Source organism: Aaosphaeria arxii (assembly GCF_010015735.1).
Source record: "Aaosphaeria arxii CBS 175.79 unplaced genomic scaffold BU24scaffold_1, whole genome shotgun sequence".
Classification (NCBI taxonomy): Eukaryota; Fungi; Ascomycota; class Dothideomycetes; order Pleosporales; genus Aaosphaeria; species Aaosphaeria arxii.
The window spans coordinates 5,422,749-5,435,856 of record NW_022983474.1 but is presented as its reverse complement, the minus strand read 5'-3'; the positions used below and the strand labels follow the sequence as shown (position 1 = coordinate 5,435,856).

At 50.8% G+C, this 13,108-nt stretch overlaps 6 protein-coding genes across 6 annotated transcripts; 4 read left to right on the top strand and 2 right to left on the bottom strand.

Moving 5' to 3' along the window:
* Nucleotides 1-11: 11 nt before the first annotated feature.
* Nucleotides 12-791, top strand: BU24DRAFT_471504 (uncharacterized protein; the record flags this gene model as incomplete). The annotated part of the gene is made up of 1 exon (XM_033532691.1): nucleotides 12-791. A coding segment is annotated over one exon (780 nt), but the record flags the coding sequence as incomplete, so codon positions are not given.
* Nucleotides 792-2,617: 1,826 nt separating this feature from the next.
* On the top strand, nucleotides 2,618-2,998 carry BU24DRAFT_338104 (UBC-like protein; the record flags this gene model as incomplete). The annotated part of the gene is made up of 1 exon (XM_033523114.1): nucleotides 2,618-2,998. A coding segment is annotated over one exon (381 nt), but the record flags the coding sequence as incomplete, so codon positions are not given.
* A 1,123-nt stretch (nucleotides 2,999-4,121) lies between these two features.
* Nucleotides 4,122-5,810, top strand: BU24DRAFT_338519 (uncharacterized protein; the record flags this gene model as incomplete). Its single annotated transcript, XM_033523136.1, has 5 exons — nucleotides 4,122-4,208; nucleotides 4,260-4,316; nucleotides 4,369-4,605; nucleotides 4,658-5,146; nucleotides 5,196-5,810. 5 exons carry the CDS (start codon nucleotides 4,122-4,124, stop codon nucleotides 5,808-5,810), a joined length of 1,485 nt encoding a protein of 494 aa, XP_033390674.1.
* Nucleotides 5,811-6,025: 215 nt separating this feature from the next.
* On the bottom strand, nucleotides 6,026-6,859 carry BU24DRAFT_338231 (FSH1-domain-containing protein; the record flags this gene model as incomplete). The annotated part of the gene is made up of 1 exon (XM_033523123.1): nucleotides 6,026-6,859. The coding sequence occupies one exon, from the start codon at nucleotides 6,857-6,859 to the stop codon at nucleotides 6,026-6,028; it is 834 nt and encodes a 277-aa protein (XP_033390673.1).
* A 510-nt stretch (nucleotides 6,860-7,369) lies between these two features.
* BU24DRAFT_458191 (FAD binding domain-containing protein) lies at nucleotides 7,370-9,068 on the bottom strand (the record flags this gene model as incomplete). Its single annotated transcript, XM_033531606.1, has 6 exons — nucleotides 7,370-7,462; nucleotides 7,523-7,744; nucleotides 7,795-7,955; nucleotides 8,009-8,365; nucleotides 8,423-8,629; nucleotides 8,681-9,068. The coding sequence occupies 6 exons, from the start codon at nucleotides 9,066-9,068 to the stop codon at nucleotides 7,370-7,372; spliced, it is 1,428 nt and encodes a 475-aa protein (XP_033390672.1).
* Nucleotides 9,069-9,924: 856 nt separating this feature from the next.
* Nucleotides 9,925-11,702, top strand: BU24DRAFT_339881 (WD domain-containing protein; the record flags this gene model as incomplete). The annotated part of the gene is made up of 2 exons (XM_033523206.1): nucleotides 9,925-10,263; nucleotides 10,320-11,702. The coding sequence occupies 2 exons, from the start codon at nucleotides 9,925-9,927 to the stop codon at nucleotides 11,700-11,702; spliced, it is 1,722 nt and encodes a 573-aa protein (XP_033390671.1).
* Nucleotides 11,703-13,108: the final 1,406 nt, after the last annotated feature.

The following is a 13,108-nucleotide window of genomic DNA, read 5'->3' as shown; positions in this document are numbered from 1 at the left end:
CATCAAGTCCATCAAATCCATCAAACAACAATACAGGCCCATCCCATCAAGATCCACCCTGCGAGCTATCCAGCCCGCCAACCGCATCATACCAGAAACCAAATCCATCCCGTCAACTATCCACCTCTTTCATCCACAAAAAAATGGCCCTCCGAAGGCTCCTTCCCAACTTCTCCCGCCAAAACCTCAACAAGACCCCCACCGTCCTCGACCACCGCCGCCACTCCGCCATCCAAGGCACCGTCACCACAAAATGGACACCAAGGCCCTCTCGCCTCAACCCCCTCGTCGGCCCCAGCCCCCAAATCTGCACCTCATTGATCGACGGGCCGTTCCTGGTTCCCGGATGCGACCTCTACGGCGTGCCGTACGCCCAACAAAACTCAACCACCGGCGACGATGACGGAAAGCAACGACCACTCACAGCCGCCATCACACCACGTTACGATGCCCCCAATCCCCGGGCATCATCAATGAACCTCATCACTGCCACCGCTACAGAGGAAACCACCGCAGTGCTTGCAGCCACGCCCTGGCCGTACCGTCTTCCTCTGGGCTTGAGGCCGGTGCCGGGTACGAGGTTCGCTCAACAGTTCGGTAGCCAAGACAAGGTCCGCCTGGGAACCGTCGAGCGGGAACTGAGGAAGGTGGCGTGGTGGCAGTACGTGCTTTACGGCGTTCCAGAGGAGAAATCAACCATCGCCGAGGCACGAGATGTTAGCGAAGGGGAAGTTGTGCTCACAGGGACGGTGGAGAGTGAAGCGATCGAAGTTAAGAAGATGGAGAAGTAGAAGGGTGTTGTAATTGTGCTTGAATGAATTGGTTATTCATTTTTCGGAGTTTGGGGGTTGCATCATTGGTTGAACGAAACGAAATAGATGTTCACCCTTTGGAGTTTGGGCAAAATGACGAAGAAACGCAGGAAATGATATTGAATGTAGCATTGAGAATATGAGATGCCCTTGGCTCTCTTGGTACTGACTAGCATATTGAATCGAAATTATTGACAATCAGTTTCAAAGGGAGTGTGAATGGTTGCTTGTTACAGATTATTTCACGGTAACAAGATATTGCCTGAGTCTCCATGTGTTGTACATCTTCATGTCATTTTTGTAACATCTTGACTGATCATGTGACTGTTTTGTTCTGCGTATGGATTCCAACTTCTTCACCGACTTATATATTCACTTGCATAATTGATTTAAAATATTGCCATGCTTCTAACACAAGCAACACGTTCACCATTTCCATGAAGGCGGCGAGAGTTCTTTGGAATCTGAAAGCATATTCCCTACCTACCTTCTAAACATCTTACACAAGCAAGAAATCGTTATTAAACATGGCTCCAGACCCACGAAAGTCAGCGTCTGAGAACAAGTCTACAAACCAAAAGGGAGGGACATTACGCCGCGACGCCCGACCAGAAAACGCAGCCCAGAAACCTTCCGGTCGCGTCTTCAACACCTACACCGAATTTGTCGAATACATCGTGACCAGAAAATGCACTAAATGCAAAAGCCCCCTGCTAAGCAAACAAGCAAGTGTCGAGAAGCTTTTCGGGTCCTGGGCCTCCGGCCAAGCAATCAGCTCAATTATAAAATGCAGTCGCTGCGCGACATCTAACTGCGTTGGCTGTGGCGCGAACTGGCCAGCACAGAAGGCGACGGTGAAGGTGGGTGAGAAGCCCACTGAGACGTATATTACGTGGTGTTGCAGTCGCGGGCGCATGTTCGTACTGTGGGTTCTCTTGTGCGGCTTCGACCAGGAGTACTGTGCGAGGAAACAGCGAGAGGGATCTACGATGAGCACGAGAACCCGCCAGCAGGGATCTGGAACTGGGTATGAAGAGTTAAACTATGGTCTTGACCAATTCCATATAAATCCGTTCTTCGGCGGTAGCCATGTATTCGGATCGAGGAATCAACCTCCATCAGCCGGAGCTGAGAGCAAGGAGAAGATATCGGACAAGTTCTACCAAACGATGTTCTCGATGCTTGTCGAGCTGTGTCCCTACAAAGGGAAGAGCTCCACGATGGATAGCAATCCACATGGAGCTGTTACGAGCATGCTTCTGAATAGCAAAGTTCTACAAAAGGCAGCTGAGCTCCTTCGTAATGATTCACTCGAGGAGGCTACAAAGCGAAGAGGCCTGTACAAGGCTGTTCTTGATTTCGTCGGCGTCGTCGGATCACATCCCACCACGTCAGCAAAGGCTGTATTCCAGGAGAGACAATTGCACCCGGACACGGTCAATCTCTTGACCCTGTCATTCCAGACTAATAAGACCCGCGGCAAGCAGAAGCCAGAAGGAACATCGCCGCTATCCGAGGTGCTCAAGAATTTGAGCATTCAGAGTGAACTAATGCTAAACGCAGCAAAGGCGAATGAGCGGGACTTCCAGACCCGCGAGGGCCAGGATATGCTTTGGATATGTCGCCAGATACATGACCTCGCAGCCCGCTTACTTCCAAAGGGAGAGAGTGCTCCAAGATCTAGGCATGAGGTGCAACCCATGAGCAAATTACAGAACGTAACAGAAGTGCGCGATGACCAAATATTTGCGACTCATGTTTTCGCTAGGGAAATTCAGGGTTTAGCACAATCCTTTCCAGGCCGGATGAAACGCTTGATAACAGAGATAGCTTCCTTGAAGACTGGATTGCCGCCAGGGATATTTGTCAGGTACGCTGCATCCAGGATCGATTGCTTAAAATTCTTGATCGTGGGACCTGTTGATACGCCTTATGAGAACGGACTGTTCGAGTTCGACTTGTTTTGTCCGGCAAATTATCCCCATGCTCCACCCCAATGTCTCTTCAAAGGAACAAAAGGAGGCGAATATGGCATCAATCCAAACATTTATCCCAACGGAAAGGTATGTCTCTCCCTCCTTAACACATTTCCCGGCGAGCCATGGAGGCCCGCAGTCTCGACCATCCTCCAGGTCTTGGTATCCATTCAGGCGATGATTCTTTGCGAAGATCCGCTTAGCAATGAGCCAGATATTGATAAGGATCCAACGGGCCATGAACACATAGTCTACAGTGACAAAATACGCCGATTGACCATCTATTTGGCTATGATAGACTGGATGAAAAGGCCTCCAACCCTTTGGCACGATATTGTGACCCAGCACTTCAAAGAGCATATGAACCACATCTTGACAACGACAAGGAAGTGGGCGTCCCAGCCAGTTCCTACTGAACGTGGCGGTTGGTTTTGCCAGCCTACCGTCCCTATCAGACTTGATGTTGGTAATGATCATCTCCTCAGGTCTGCTCTTGAACTGCACAGTGAGCTTCAAGCATTGCTTCCACGGTTCACTGGCCTACCAGCACCGGCTCAGTCTCATATAGGTACTGTGCAGGCCACGCCTAGTTCCAGAAATCCCGACTATGGCAATGCACCGTATGGTACAGGATCGCATATGTCCGGCTTTAGTGGCTCGCAAGGAAACAGCTTTCGGGGTACTCAGTATCCCTCAAATTCTTATTATTCTGACTGGCATGACCAAGGTTGGGGTGGAGGCCAAGGTTGGGGTGGAGGCCAAGGTTGGGGTGGAGGCCAAGGTTGGGGCGGACAAGGGAGCAGGAGGTGGATGAGTTAGTGGTGTTGTATGCTTTCCCTTGAAATGCCTCAATCGTGAGTATCAGATTATCGTAATATTTTGATGAGATCTCTAGTGCTTTGATTCTTCACTTGATAATTCCGATATATATAGATTCCTGCCATCAGGTGAATTGTGCAGTCAAAACTCGCCGGAGGCCCAAGAATTGAATATGTGCGAAGAGAATTGCCATTATATCACTAATGAAATATCTATGAATCCATATTCCAGAAGACCGAGAAGAGCGATAACAATGAAGTCATGTCTGGTCGTGCACTAGATGATGAAAGTCGGGTCACGTGCGTGAATGTTTACGGCGGATCAGTTTCGCCGCCGCCCGAATGCGCAAGTGCTCATCATCTCCAGCACCGCAGCATCTCATCAAACACAACACACCTTACGTATCTAATCTAACCCAACATTACTGCCGGTTTCGTTTCCATATACACACCCTCCGGACTCCTCTCCAAACACCGCCACCCACTTGCGAGCTCCGCAGCAACCCCGCATCACAATGTCTAGCGGCCAGGTGCTGAAGGCCGAGAAGGACTTCACCAAGGAAGTCGATAAGCTTCTCCCAGAGGCTGAGAAGCTTGGACAGGTTGGTCATGCTCTTCGTATGAATGAGACCGAGCTAACGAAGGGGCTATAGTCAAACCCGCAGGGAGCAATCGAGAAGCTGCTTGTTTTGGAGAAACAGACCCGCCAGGTACAGCTCTCCACCAAGTCATATCATGTGCTGGATACTTACGTCTTTCAAGGCCTCCGATCTCGCCTCTACCTCCAGGATTCTCGTTGGAATATGCACAATAGCTAAGAATGCCGGAGATTGGAGCTTGTTGAATGAGCAAGTGTTGCTACTCTCGAAGAAGCATGGCCAGCTCAAACAGGCTACCACCAAGATGGTGCAGGTAGCCATGGGATTCCTGGACGATACACCAAACCTAGAGACGAAGCTATCGGTCATCGAGACTCTTCGAACCGTCACCGAGGGCAAGGTACGATATGTCGTGCTACTTGCGGCCGGGCAAATACTAACGGTCAAACTAGATCTTCGTCGAAGTCGAACGGGCTAGAATTACGCGCATTCTTTCGGACATCAAGAAGGAACAGGGCGATGTGAAGGCGGCGACCGATATCCTCTGCGAACTTCAGGTCGAGACATTCGGTTCCATGACTCGCCGAGAGAAGACAGAGTTTATTCTTCAACAAGTGGCGCTTTGCATAGAGAGCAACGAGTGGACACAGGCAGGCATCTTGAGCAGGAAGATCAGCAAGAGGTATTTCACAAGGAAACCAAAGAAGTCCCCAGAACAACTCGAGAAGGAGAAGAAGGAGCGGGAAGAGAAGGAGAAGACGCGGAGCGCTGATGAGCCCCCGCCTGAGCCTGAAGATGACGTTACCGACTTGAAGCTACGCTACTACGAACAACAAATTATGCTCGCCAAGCATGACGACAAGTACCTTGAGGTCTGCAAGCATTACCGACAGGTGCTAGATACCGAGGCCGTTGAGGAGGACCCCAAGAAGCTTCGAGCCGTACGTATACAACATAAATTTGCGGTTTCATTTACTAATGGGCAAACAGATTCTTCAACGTGTCATTTACTTCGTCATCCTAGCACCGTACGATAACGAGCAATCGGATCTCATTCACCGAATCCAGAGGGACACGCGCAACTCCCAGATCACCCAAGACGCCCAGTTGGTCAAGCTCTTCACAGTACCCGAGCTGATGAGGTGGCCCATGGTTGCTAAGCAGTTTGGACCACACCTGACAGACTCAGATGTCTTTGACGCAGAGAAGGATGATTCAGAGGATCCCAAAGCACATCAGAGATGGCAAGACCTGCGCAAACGTGTGATCGAGCACAACGTGCGCGTTGTTGCCAAGTATTACACTCGAATTCAGATTCCTAGACTCACGCAACTCTTGGATCTTACCGAGGACGAGACGGAGAAGTACATCAGTGAATTGGTTACCGCAAAGACCATCTACGCCAAAATCGACCGCCCGGCACGTATCGTCAGCTTTGCTAAACCCAGGGATGCTGATGACGTTCTCAATGAGTGGAGTGGAAACATGAAGAGCCTCTTAGGCCTACTCGAGCGTATCGACCATCTCATCACCAAGGAAGAAATGATGGCCCGTATACAACCTACGAAGATTGAGAAGGGCAAAGCAGGCAAGGCGAAGAAATGATGAGTTGACGAACAAGAAAGAGGGATCTCGAACTCAGCCATGAGATGGCCTAGACGTGCCGGATTCTACAGTAACTTCGGCCTCGCGCTATAGAGCGCGATGTAATATAGATTCTTCGCCAATTGCTCGTGCCGTCTACTGATCTATACTGTCTATTTCAATGTGAAGATGCCATGCGTGTCCCGCTCCCAAAAATGCAGATGTGCAGAATCCGATCAAAATGGAACATCCATATCTTCGACGCTCTCTTCCTGCGTTGCTTTATCCGGGTTTTCTGATTTGTACAGCTGTTCGTAGATGTAACGAATCAGTGCCGTCACATGAATCTTTTGACTGGCCAGAATGTGGCCTCCGGGATGATACAAAGTTGCGGGCTGTTCGCATGTATCGATGTAGGCCAGACTCCTTTTCTCCTCTACCACGGTGTCCAAACACCCAATGAAATGCAAAAGTGGTGTCTTAATCTTCGGCTCGAAAAACGCTCTATACGCATCCACGCCCACAGGCGCAAACCCAGAATACGAAACCGCAAACTTGAACGGCGGATGAATCGTCTCCCCCGACGCATCGAGCAAGGAACTCGGGAACTCAATACCGCCCTCCTTCTGCAACTTCTCAAAGACCTCCTTCCTCCCGGGCTCCAGCGCCGAAGCAAGCAGACCCGTCGCGCACGCGCCCTGCGAAAACCCGATTACGCCATCGAACGGGCCCTCCTCCTTCAGCGCCGTCGCCAACTGCGCGAACCCCCGATCGAGCCCCTCATACACGTACTGGTCCCCCTGCCCCTTCTTCTTCCACCACGCCCACGCATCGATCTCGTCCTCCGGCGTCTCCCCGCCGTCCCTGGTCGCGAGGAAGGGCTCGTCGGCGGGCGACAGGCGGATGGGTCCTGTGGGGTAGTGCAGCGACACGCCGGCTGGGAACGATTTTATGAGGATCTTCTCGAGGGCGCGGGTTTTGGCGTAGAAGAGAGGGCCGGATTGCGTGTACCCGTGGATCATGAGGAGCTTTATGGGGCGGGTGGGCGGAGGGGCGTCGGTGGTGGCCATTTTGCGGAGGAGGGGGAGGGAGTTGAGGTAGTTTGTGCGGATGTGGTGGGGGATTCGACGCATGCGCGGGGGGTGAGAGGATTCAGTGAGAGAGTTTGTGTGGAAGTTGGGAGGATGTTGCGTGGAGAAATTTTTGTCTTGTCTTTTTGATTGAATGTTATAGGAATCGGGAGAGTGAGAACTATGTATGATGATGTTCGATAAGATAAGAAACTAAGGAAGGGCTACGGGACAGGGATTGCTAGTTAGGAAGGGCGCTGCTCCCTCGGTTCTGAGCCCTGCTTGTACTTGTGCTGCGGACACTTTGGTGGTCAAGCAAGTTTGCATTATTAATTATATCTCAAGGTTAATTGAACAGTCGACCTTGAAATAATTGACCATACAATGGATAAGGTGCTCGAGTACATGCATCATGAAAATAACTTGGTCATTAAAAGATAAAAATTGAATATAATTTTCTTTGCTTTGAATTATATATCTCAGCATCGTACATGCTCTCTCGATATGGAATTACAATTCATGTCCAATAAGCCCCTTGAATCGTCGCTCTGGGTCATACTTTGATCTCAGATTCACCAACTTCTCCCAATGAGCACCAAATGTCTAGCCACATTAGCGATATTTTGACAGGAAGATACTCCGTAGAGTGCAGGGCAAACTTACCGGTCTAGGGTCGTGAAACTCTTCTAGCCCCAAAGGAGCAATGTGAATATCAGAATTTCCCCCTAGCACTTGTTGCGGTGCATCTATTGCTAACTGGCGGGCAAGACTTGATTGCTCCGAAGAAGCATTGGCATCACATCCTGTCGAGTATAACAAGATATGCTTCATATCAGTAGGGCGAGGCCACGCGCAATCACCTGGAGAGGCGTTGAGATGTGGCGACTGTGTCTAATCAGTATTTACCAGGGCATGGTACTTCATGAGATACTCACTGAAGCAAATAGTTGGAATATCATCATGGATCCCTCTCCAATCTGTGTCTTCATGTTGTCCACCCACTCGACTCCTCGTAAGATAGTGTTGGAATCCACGTCTGCCAGACCTAGACTTGCCGAGTACATATTCTGGGCTCCTCTCTCTTGACCGGAACTCTCTGAATCGATTGTTAGTCCTGATCTCCTCCTTTGTTGTGTGCAGATTACTTACTTCGTAGGTCCATCACACCCAGTGAATCCGTCTCGGATGTGTGTTCCATTGCGCCTGGAATCTCAAGAGCGAAGCGAAATACCTCCCTCCCATGCTCACTGCCATTCGCATCGTAGACCTGGAGAATGAGTGGGCTGCCCTGGAGGGTGAGTGGGCCGCCAACAAAGCCCTCTTCGGTCTTCTCCCCGCCACTTGGGATTATCAAAAGAGCTGAGACTCGAGATGGGGTAGGATTGGTAGAGATGAAAGTAGCGAGACCGCGTGCAAAGCGTGGCAATTCGTGACGGAGAACAATTATATTTCCACTCCAGATTTTATCAGGGTAGGGAAATGCACGAAGTGTGACTTTTGTAACGACTGGGAGGAATAAAATTAGCACGTGTACTGCAAGCGTCTCTGGGGGGGATGTCTCACTGCCAAACCCTCCACCACCGCCTCTCAGAGCGAAGAGCAGATCAGGCTCATCCGATGCATTCGCCACCGATCCGTCATACTTGACAACTTCCGCATCGATGAAATTCGCGGGGTCAGAGATCCAGCCTCGCTCGCCGGACAACCAACTGATACCGCCGAGTTGGATGGATCCAGCCACTCCGACGTGTGCTGCACGAGCTGACATCACTGCAACAATTCAGTCCCTTGTAGACTTCAAAAGATCTCAGTTCCGCTTACCAGTATGATCCGGGGCCACTTCACGCATTTGTTCTTGGACTTCGAGCCAAGTCATTCCCGCACCGACACTGACCGTCTTCTCGGTTGAGTCAAAAGTGAACCCTTTGAAACGAGTCATACTGATGATGACATCGTGTGCAGATGGAGACTTGAGCCCATGGCCTCGTATGTTGAAATCGAGCTTCGAAGTGTAGAGGAAGTGGATGATACGACTGAGTGATTGCGTATCTTCGGGAACCAGAGCGACAGAGGGATAGAGGTCATTCTGGGCTGCAAAGGGTTGAGTGTGAGTGGAGTACTCTGCACTGTCCTGCTTCACGACCTCTGATGGTTTGAGTGTCTTTAGGAGAGGCTCGAGGACTCCGAAGACATTTGGGGATTTTGCCATGGTAGCAGTTACTTTGAATATCTTTCGTGGGGTGAATGATTGATTGAAGCTGAATTGAGTGTTGTAAGATGTTATGAGATTGAACTCTCGTGAATGGTAGCTACTTATATACTTCAAGATTCAACTCTCTGATATATATGTAATGGCTTCAACATAACGCCCGTAGGAGCAAGCATCATCTTGGCTTGATGTATTCCAAAAGCACAAAACCCACATCAAGTACCGGAAACGGCCAATGAGGTTCAGAAATCTCCATACATCTCTATAATGTTACCAACCAGGTCATGAATAATCCGGCGTTCAATGAAGTCGAGACACCTCGCAGATGCTTAGGCGTGCAGTCGGTCATCGTACGGTCGTACATTCGTACTAAAAGAATATTTACACATCAAGGATGGAAATCTCTATTCATCGGAGCAAGTACTTTGGGAGAACCGCATGTGGGAATCATGATGGATGGGCGTTATGGGATTGTCAAGCAGCGATATTGAGATGCTTTGTAATTGTAATGCTCCGACGTCCGACGAAGGATTCAAGGCAAATGGATCGCTCTGGCTTGGCTTGATCTGATATAATCGTTGTCAGATGCCTAGAGATCTGTACTCTGTAGATCATCTACCAAGCTAGCAAGATACATTATCAAAGTCACATGGTAATGCACGTAGAGGTGAACGTTGTTGATGTCCAAGGGTAGATTCAATAATTCTCTTGTCGGCATGATCTCATACCGAGGGGTGGGTGACGCTCGGTCCAATTCTGCAGATCCCGAGCTTTCACGCCAAAAATTTCCTGAGAGCTTCAAAAAATATCTACTACCAATCTACATTATTAGGGTGCACGCATAGAACCATCCACCATGCTCACCGAGCACTTTGTCGCCGCAATCGCCGCGCACACAAAACCGAACACCGGAGTCACCAAGGATGCTGGCATCTTTTACCACGAATTCCAGCCATTGGCCGCGCAAAGGCACATCTTTAAGAAAAGCGCATCGGCACCAAATGGACTCGCCGTCAGCAGCTCGCACATCTTCACGGCGCAGGCGGACAAGGCGCTCATCCATGTATATAGCAGAGATAAGGGTAATCAGGAGGCTTTGATCCCTTTCCCAGAGAAAATACACAGCATCGCCCTGGCACTGGAGGATACCGTCCTCTTGCTTGGGACAGGCAGTGGGAGGATTCTAGCGTGGGAGGTAAGTCAAGGGATATGTCAATTACAAAGGCATACGCATAGCTAATGTTACTGCAGATAACCTCAGGCCGCCTCGTATCTACGTCCACTTCGCACCTTCAGCCCGTCACCTCGCTCATTGTAGATCCTACGTCGAACTTCTTCCTCTCCGGCTCTCTAGACTCCATGATTCATGTCTGGGCCCTACCCAACATTCTGTCCTTCGCTCCCGATAGCTCTCGCACTCCCATTCATACTCTATCTACCCACCGCGCCGCAATCACTTCCTTGGCTTGCGGCCACAGTCATTCTACGGCCAACATTGCTGTTTCGATATCAGAAGACAAGTCGGCCATCGTTTGGGACTATCACACTGGGCAGGCATTGAGGACATATCTTCTACCCGAGGCCCCCACTGCCGTGACTCTGGATCCCGCCGACCGGGCTTTCTTCGTCGCATATGAAGATGGCAGTTTACAAACTGTATCGTTCTATGACGAACTCCAGCAGACGACACCTGTCGACATACTCCGCGATGGATCCGTGTCTCATCAGCCCATCCAGCCTTCCTCAAAGTCTAGGTTTAACGCCGAATCGCAAAAGTTGGGCGGAGCAGTGAGCGTAGCATTGAGTTGGGATGGGCAGACATTGATCTCAGGGCACGCAAGCGGCAAGATTGCATCATGGGACATCGCGAAGGGAAACTATATTTCTACGCTAGGAAACCTTCCTGGACCCGTAACCAACTTGCAATTCCTAGCCCCGACGGGGTTCCCCAATGCGAAGGAGCCAAAGTTCAAGGTCCACACCGTGGTCAAGCCCAGGCAGGATCTGGGCTCGCTTACCAACGCCGCTGCAGTCGTGCCATCGAATTACAGTTTGAACGTGCAGCTCACGGGCAGAGTCGACGTCCCGGCTGTATCTGCAACAGACGAGCCGAGAGCAGGGCCTTCGCAATTTGAAGAAGCCCTCGCCCACCCTAGTTTTCCGTTGTCCATGCTAGAAGAAGGAATCGCGGAATTGGAGATGTGGGGATCGGCACCTACCAGCGCTGCCGTGGCACCAGCAGCTGACTTCATGTCTCTCTCAGCCCTGCCTGCAGACGCAGAAGAGGGCACCCAGGACGGCGCGGCCTCTGCCTCCTCCCAGGCCCGCATCAAGGATCTCGAGAAGCAGCTAGCAAGCCTCCAGCGCATACAGAAGGTCACCTTCGAGCAACTGTCCACCTCTCGCTCGCAGGTCGACTTCCTCACACGACGAGAGAGGAAGCGCGCAGCGCAAAAGCAATTCCGCGCCAACAGCAACAGCAAGAAGGGCGTCGCCAATGGGAAGGATGCGAATGGCGATGTGGAGATGAGTTCGGGAGATGACGACGGAAGTTCCACACCCTCGGGAGCAGAGTCGAACGATGGCGAGAGCGATGGCGATGACGGTGCCGGAGCCTCGGGAAAAGCCTCATGAGGGCCACCACCACCACCAAGTGATGACAGTCGAGAAGCTCGAGCGCGCGCCCACCAACGCGCATTGGAGTGATTTGAAATATACCCATGAACGGCATTCGAGTAATCTCGTTATGATCTTTCCGCGATTCCACGGGTAGATCTTCGTCCCGGCCCAGGCTTGACGCCTTCTGCTCGCCATAGTCAGATTATTAGCACACCCATTAGCAGGACTCTTCTAGATTGCTGCGCAGCGCATCTCATCTCCTCGCTTCCGAGATCGCTTCAAGCAATGTACCTGCAATCTCAGGAACGATGCAGTGTTCCTGACTATCGCTGAACCCCGCCGCGATCTTTATCTGCCACTCCAATTATCACACCAAGACATCGGTTGTAAGTACCGTCATCCAGTTCCATCATTGATTCAAGTTGCGGGAGGATGGGCAGCCGATAATGATGATTAAGAAGAAAACATGGCATTGTCCATGGCATGGGAAGCAGGTCATCTACGGTGTCCGCTGTCCTAGAGAGCAGAGCACACCCCAGGAACGACATGGTGTATCATGGAGGAAATTATACAGCGTCATTTAATCACCTTCTCGATACGAGAGAAACGATATTACGAAGTAGAAGACGAGGAAAGGAAAAGGCAAACAGCCATCCATCCGTCCATCCATCCATAGCCTAGCCACCCCTCGCACCGACACACAATAACAAGATTCAAACCCGCTCTCCTCCCAACGTCTATGTGGTGTAAGCCATCCGTGAGACAAACCGTCGCTCATGATGTATGTACGTCCGTACTCCCTATGCTGCTGTCGTCGTCGACCCGGTATCCGGGTTCCCGTACGCTGTCTTGTGCTCACGATTGCACAAACGTACTCCGTAGAGACATTTGCACTACTCCTCATACTTGGTCGACTCTGATCGTGCTCTTTACGGAGTACGGGGCAGAGTGCAAAGTGCAATGCTCCGTACTATGTAGTGCAGATGAACACTAACTCACTCACTCACTCGCAACACAGCACTGTACCAACACGGCACAAGGACATCACGGCGTAACCCACCCAGCACGGGGTGAGCGAAGACACACAAGTCTTGTCACCCATCTCGACCGAACGAACGAACGACTGAGTCGGCCAGCGTGATTCGCAAAGCATGGACTCTGTAACCCTTCGTGCCTTCTTAGCATGCATGCAGGGCAGAAAACTAGGGATACCCCTGGGCCAACCAGCCATCCATCCATCCAGCATCGATAACCCACCGGAAGCCATTATCATGATCACTTGACTCTCGACTTTTCTATCCCATACATTGTACCTCACCCACCTATCTTTCCGTCCTCCCCTCCCCTTTAGCTAGCTACCCATTCCTCCACACATCCACCCATTCGCAGAATTGAATCCAAGAGCAAACCTTCCCTCCCCC